At 34.4% G+C, this 7,241-nt stretch overlaps 1 protein-coding gene across 1 annotated transcript; it reads right to left on the bottom strand.

Annotated features, from left to right (window-relative positions):
* Nucleotides 1-1,039: 1,039 nt before the first annotated feature.
* Nucleotides 1,040-3,502, bottom strand: LOC111910002 (U-box domain-containing protein 4). Its single transcript, XM_023905804.3, has 2 exons — nt 3,095-3,502; nt 1,040-2,133 (listed from the first exon to the last, which is right to left on the bottom strand). Exons 1-2 carry the CDS (start codon nt 3,391-3,393, stop codon nt 1,272-1,274), a joined length of 1,161 nt encoding a protein of 386 aa, XP_023761572.1. The 5' UTR covers nt 3,394-3,502; the 3' UTR covers nt 1,040-1,271.
* Nucleotides 3,503-7,241: the final 3,739 nt, after the last annotated feature.

A 7,241-nucleotide genomic window follows, 5' to 3' on the forward strand; every position in this document is an offset into this window, starting at 1 on the left:
TAGGGCGCCTACCTTTGCATAAACCATTGAATGAACAAGACAAAGTCAAAGTCAAATATGAGATTAAATTTGACACCCGATATTATCCCCTCAGTGCAACTTGTGGGGATGGGGGGTCAGGGGATGGTCTTTTAATGAATTTTCATAAATTTCAATCATATTTATTATATTATAATTGTTATTATAAGTTGCACGTTGTTATTTCTTGAAAAAAAAAATGATTAATTCAATGCTAACACAATACAATATTACCAAAAACATTAGGAAGGGATGCCTCTACAAACAATAGGAAGGGATGCCTCTAAAAACGTACCAATCAACAAAAGTACAAAATAAGTGTTGTGAGCCCACCATGGAGTGAAGGCCAAATACAATAGATTGAAACTAGACCAAACAAAAGTATCATTAATATTATATAATTTTTACATAATTAAATCTATCACATATTCACATTAACAATTGCATCTAGTTTACTAAATTTCCTTTAAATTCAATAACTTTAACAGAATGTTATAATATGATCAATCCAAGTAAGATTTGAGTCAGATAAATATTATTGATGTCTAATCGTTTCCGAAAAGAATTATTGATTTTTTACTACGTGGTTGTACTTAGACACAACAATTTTTTCTTAAGCGAGATCTCTTGTTCGATATCTTTTTATGTAGAATAAGACATAAATATACAAACGTGTCATGATAATCCACCAATCTTGGTAATTAAGCCATATACTTCCACATCAAATTTCTTTTAAACGGATAAAACATCAAAGACGTGTTAATATAAAGTCATTTTCTCATGTTGAAAAAGAAACATAAGATAAACGTCGGGGTCATTCGCTATGACATATTATGAAGACTCATCTAATATTTAACCCATATTACACCATAACTACATGGTGTTGACTTTGGTCAGCCTTGCCTTGTCTAGTTGTGTCGACCATATCGGTTCTATCTATTTGCCGACACTGGTCCAAATTTAAGAATCATAAAAGATCATAAAGATAAAAAAAACTAGATAATTCCAAAAAATATCTCAATACACAAATTCACTTTTTTATATTAATAATAATAATAAACATTTTTTGACATTTTTCTTTATCAACAATTACCAGTCACATGATACCCATCAAACCCAAAAGGCCTGGACTGGCTTCTTCTTAATCATTCCTATCATCGAGACCCCAATATCACAATTTCCATGATATATTCATGGAAAATAAAAATAAAAATAAAAACAAAAAACAACCCAAAAATATATATAAATAAAAATCACTTATATTTTAAAGAAACTTTGGACCCACAATTACTAGCAATCGGTAAATCCGACGGCGTACAAACCAAAGCCCGTTGCTGTAAATGTCTCAAACTCTGCTCCATGCTAACTTGCACCATATCAGCCAGCATTTGTTTCGCATTTCCCGATTGCTCTTCTCCTTCGATCTGCGAAATTATGTCGCACACGATGTTTTCCAACGTGTCAGGTTCCATTTCCGATCTAGGGTACGGCGATTCTCGGAGTAATCGAAGGAGTGTGTGCGCTTTCTTCTGGGAGTTTAAGGTTCCCTGAACAGTAAGCTCCAAGAGCCCCGGAATGACACCTTCTTTCAGAATCGGTTCACGATATCTACACCTGTCGGTTTCACACATAGTTAAAAGTGTCCCCACTGCGTGTTCCCGGTTTTGTGGGGACCCACGTTCGAGAACCTCGACGACTGCTAACACTCCGCCGTCTTCCGAAGTTAGCGCAACTCTTCCGTCTTCGAAACCGACTAAAGCTTCTAGAAGAGCGGTGCATTTTTCCGAGATTTTCGAGGATTTTTTTGAGGTTTTAAGGATTTGTACTAGGTTAGGTATAGGTTTCGATTCGAGGATGATTTTGAGATTGTCGGATTCGGATGAGAGATTTGAAAGTGCTAAAACGGCGTCGAATTTAGCTTGTGGGGTTCCTTTGTCGATGATCTTTACAAGAAACGGAATCGCCCCTGATTTTCCGATTGTCGATCTTTTTGCGACGGATGCTGAAAGTGTCGCTAATAATGCCGTGGCGTGTTCTTGCATGTTTGTGTTCTTTAATTCAAACAAACTCACAATTTGTTCTAATGCGCCGGCGTCCACGATACTTATCTTGTTCCTAGATCCAAAAAGATATAATTTTTATTTTTATTTTTATTTTTATTTTTAGCTTCATGTAGAAGATGAAAGTAAAAGGTAAAAAGGAAATAAAAGAAAGAGTAAGAAATGAGTAAAAGCATAAAACGTTATATCCATAAATCATAGTATAAAAGAATCAGATTCTATAACATTATCCACCAGTAAAACAGATATGCACATGGGGTTAAATTGAAAAGACAATTCCATTTAACCAATATCAAGAAAACGCATAGTATTTTCAAAGATTTTTGATGTGTACAAATTTGGTAGTTTAGTGTACTCACTTTCGAATCTTTTTTGGTCTTTTTAACACAAGATTCATCAAACATCATGAAAAAAGTCAAGAACAATAAGTTTCAATTTAAGTTCTTCCCACTTCTTGAAACACGAATAAGTCATATAGTTCCTCAAAATTCTTGTTTGTTAGCTATTTTTGGCACAAGATACAGAAAAAAATTTCTTCAATATCTTTAGGAACTCAGTTTAGAAAATCGATTGAATTGTGTCTTCATCAGTGTCATTAATGAATCCTAGGAACAAAAGTAGGGCACGTATTTCAACCACCACAGTTAACTTCAAACTGAATCAATCAAACAAATAGATTGCTTTGAAGATCAATCAAACAAAATTGCTTTGTAAATCATTGATAGATTACGTCAATAATTCATGATTTGCAGGAAAAAAAAAAGTTAACCTTATCATTCTCCAGATTAGGCTTCGATTTGATCTAATTGCCTTTTTACATGTAACCAATCGGAAGATTGATTGTGATCAAAAAGCAGACACATAAACACATACTTTAATACTATTGTCTTCCCCTTTTTGCTAAATTGATGAATCCGAGGAAAAAAGCGAAAGCATAGAAAGTGACACAGTTACGCAAACTACAATCTGAATTACAAAACACGATCAACAAAATCTGAGTTAAAAAAAATACTTACGTTTCGTCCTGTACGGCGAGGTTAAGGAGAGCGAGGAGGGCGGCGGCCTTGGCTTCAAGGGAAGGAGACCGGAGCATGGAGACGAGGGGAACGATGGCGTCGGAAAACTGACGACGGCAGCGCTGGGAGGTTTTGGTGAGGCGACGGATCTCTTTAGCGGCTTGGATTTTGGTAAAAGGATCATGGTTGTTGTCGTGGATGAGAGTGAGGGTGTGAGTGATGGAAGCGGCTGTCGGTGTATGATCTGCGGTGACGACGGCGGGGGAGACGGAGGTGGTGGTGGTGAGGTGGGGATCCATGTGGAAATACCACCGACGACGAGAAGGGGAGAGAATACGAGTGAAGTGGTGGAGAGGTTTATTGTGTTTAAAACGGAGGGGAGAGAGAATGTAAGGAGGAGAGGTAACGTGACAAGTGCTGCCGTGGCGTTAAGCAAAAGTTTTTTTTTTTTTCGAATAAAAATTAATAAAAGAGTAAATTACACAAATGGTCCTATAGTTTGGGTTAATTTATGGGTTTGGTACTTTGGTCTATAACATTTTTTTTTAACTTTGACTTTTCTTAATGTATGATTTTGTTGCACGTTTGGTCCTGCAAATTTTAAAAAGATTGTATTGCACTTTTTGGTTTTATTTATCGTTTTTTTTTATTATTAATGTTATCATTATTATAAAATTTGATAATTAAATATGTGGGTCCCACATTCTTATTACACTTTCCTATTTTCCTTTTACTCATTTCAAACTCAATCCTGGCGTATGAGACCATCGACATATAATCTTTCTTCCCTGAAAGTCCACCTCTGTGGCCATCGGCGTCCACTGTCCCACCCTATGTCTGACATCATTACTCTTTATCCTCTATTCCAAACTCCGTCAGTACACGCTAACCTAAAAACACATGATCGACCTTCATATCCTTACAAATTTGACCTTCAACAAGCAAGTGGATTCAAGTATAACCCATCTCGGAAAAATAGATGTTAAAAGAGGGTGTTGTAGGTTCTGCATATGAGGTGCAGATTTGTAGGTCACTTGCTTTCCCGTCACACTCATTGGAAATCATAGGTCCTAACTCCTAAAACGGGACCATCGATACAACATCATGAGATCCCTCGCCTATGTGATCCAATCCAACAACAGTGGTGGTTTAGGGCTTGTGAACGATTATAGTCAACATATATCTTGACGCCAAAAGATGTAGTCGACAAGAGGAGGAAGCACATAGGTGGTCACCAGAGATGAAATATTATGGTCACCAGAATTTGGAACGACAAAGGGGACAAGTAGGAGGCGGTGATGGAAATTATAGGTGAAGGTGTTGAAGTGCGAGCATAATATAGGAGTGGAAAGCATTAAAAAAGTGATAAGGGTTCTGTGGGTAGTGACGAGCTGCAAGTTATGGGTGAAGGAGGGTTACCTGGGAAGGAGAAAGAGAAAGGAAAAGGAAATTGTTCCTTTCGGAATGTGGAGAGGGAGAAAGAATAAATGGATGTTAGGGAAGAAGGTGATAAAGGGTGTAGGTGGGCCCAAATGTTTATAAACCAACTTCTTTAATGTATAAAAATAATTAAAAAACATTAAATTAACAAAAAAAAAACTATATACAAGGGAAATATAGTCTTTTTAAGTGTGACGGAGACCAAACGTACAACAAAAATATACATTAGGGACGGTCGGAGTTAAAAAAAGTGTTATTGACGAAACATACAAATCAATCCAAACTATAGGGACCATTCATGTAATTTACCCTTAGTAAAATCTTTTTCTAATTTAATATTTTTAGTTATGGATCTTGACATATAGGAATGCACGAGACACACCTAATATGAAATACTCAGCCTGACCAAAAAAGTATAAAACTAAAAAAAATGGGAATATGACTTATGAAGGTAACTAATTTTTCGGTATGTTTACATCTGGGTATCTATATTTTTTTTGTACACATTTAGGTAACAAACTTGTTGGAAGTGTTCACATATAACCATTATGACCTGCTATAGCAGGTTAAATCCTAGATGTAAACGCTTTCAATAAGTTCGTTACCTAGATGTGTACAAAAAAAATAGTTACCCAAATATGAACAAAACAAAAAGTAAAAATTAAATTACACGAATGGTCCCTGTGGTTTGGGGGAATTTGTATTTTTGGTCTCTAACTTATTTTTTTAACTTGGATGGTCCCTACTGTTTATTTTTGTTGCGCGTTTGGTCCCTATCTTACCTAAAAAGACTATTGTGCCCTTATTAATTTATTTTTTAATTAATTTTTTATTTACGTATTTATTTTTTACATATTTAAAAAAATTAATAGACCACACATATTTGTATCTCCTCGGATGATCCCTAATATTTATTTTTTAATTAATTTATTTTTTTAACTCAGATGGTCCCTACTGTTTAATTTTGTTATGAGCTTGGTCTCTGTCTTACCTAAAAAGACTATTGTACCCTTATTAATTTATTTTTTTAAATAATTTTCTTGTTTATGTACTTATGCTTTATGTATTTAAGAAAAATTAGTAGACCCCGCATATATGTATCTCCTCACCATCCCGTCTCTCATCCTTCTCAACTTCTATTTATTTTCCATTTTTAGTGATATCGACGTCTTCATCATCACTTCTTTTTTCGGTCTTTCAACTCTGTCGAATCAATACCGCAACCCACTAAAGATGAAGAGACTGTAGGTTATGGTGTTGGTTCGCTAGAGTTGAAGTACCAAAAAAAGAAGGATGGTGAAGACAACGATGTTACTAAAGATGGAAAAGAAATAGAAGTTTGGGAGGATGAGAGATGAGATGGTGACCGGTAAGACTCAAATTAAATTTCTCAAATGTGGTTTCAGGATTACGGTGAGGAGATACAGATATGTGGGGTATATTAATTTTTGTAAATATATAAAAAATAAATATATAAATAAGAAAATTAATTAAAAACAATTAATAAGGGTAAAATAGTCTTTTTAGGTAAGACATGAACCAAACGCGTTACAAAAATAAACAGTAGGGACCATTCGAGTTAAAAAAATAAATTAATTAAAAAATAAACAATAGGGTGGTCTATTAATTTTTTTAAATATACAAAAAATAAATACATAAATAAGAAAATTAATTAAAAAATAAATTAATAAGGCACAATAGTCTCATTAGGTAAGACAGGAACCAAACGCGCAACAAAAATAAACAATATGGACCATCCAAGTTAAAAAAATAAGTTAGGGACCAAAAACACAAATTCCCCTAAACCACAGGGACCATTCGTGTAATTTAATTTTTACTTTTCGTTTTGTTCATATTTGGGTAACTATTTTTTTTTGTACACATCTAGGTAACGAACTCGTTGAAACCGTTCACATTTAGGATTTAACCTGCTATAGCAGGTCATAATGGTCATATGTGAACACTTCCAACAAGTTTGTTACCTAGATTTGTACAAAAAAAAGATAGTTACCCAGATGTGAACATATCGAAAAGTTAATTACCTTCCTAAGTCATATTCCCAAAAAAAATAGACCATAAATAAAATAAAGTTACGAGGGTTGGTTAAAAAATTATATTTTCACATAATTAATATGTTTTTATTAAACATGTATAAATAGAAAGTTATAAGAGAAATATTTGGCTACACAAAATGAGTCTAACTATACATCATATGTATACACTAATGCCCGCTCTTTCCATGTAGTTTTATCGGGTGACATAGCATAAACGTTCAAAGTGGATTGAAATCCACGAAATAAAAATGACAAAAGCCCCTTGGTGAAGATATTGAGAACTAAAGGCAACATAGAGGACTCGAACCAAACCCATAATAAACTGATCATGGATGAAATGGATGTTTATCTCAATGTGTATGGTTTATTGATGATGAACTTGGAAAGTAGACATAAAATATATTGGTATTGTCATTGTACATGTTTTTTTTTGCTTTTTGCTTTTTTGCTTTAGTATATGAGGTGTGGAACTAGCGAATATGCTTATAAAGCCAACATGTATCTGCAATAGCATTGGCTATCACTTCATACACAACTTTGACAATGGATCGAGATATAACATCTTGTTGTTTAGAGGATTAAGATATGTAGTTGAGGGACGTAGAGATGTACATAAGTGTTCAATGTCCCCCAAATAAACTGGAGAATGCACT

Source organism: Lactuca sativa, chromosome 4 (assembly GCF_002870075.4).
Source record: "Lactuca sativa cultivar Salinas chromosome 4, Lsat_Salinas_v11, whole genome shotgun sequence".
Classification (NCBI taxonomy): domain Eukaryota; kingdom Viridiplantae; phylum Streptophyta; class Magnoliopsida; order Asterales; family Asteraceae; genus Lactuca; species Lactuca sativa.

Excerpts from the sequence above, each read along its gene's own strand:
- LOC111910002 (XM_023905804.3), bottom strand. The coding sequence starts at position 3,393 with ATGGATCCCCACCTCACCACCACCACCTCCGTCTCCCCCGCCGTCGTC. Across the intron at positions 2,134-3,094 it reads CTCGCCGTACAGGACGAAAC|GAACAAGATAAGTATCGTGG; the intron begins GTAAGTATTTTT and ends TTTTGGATCTAG.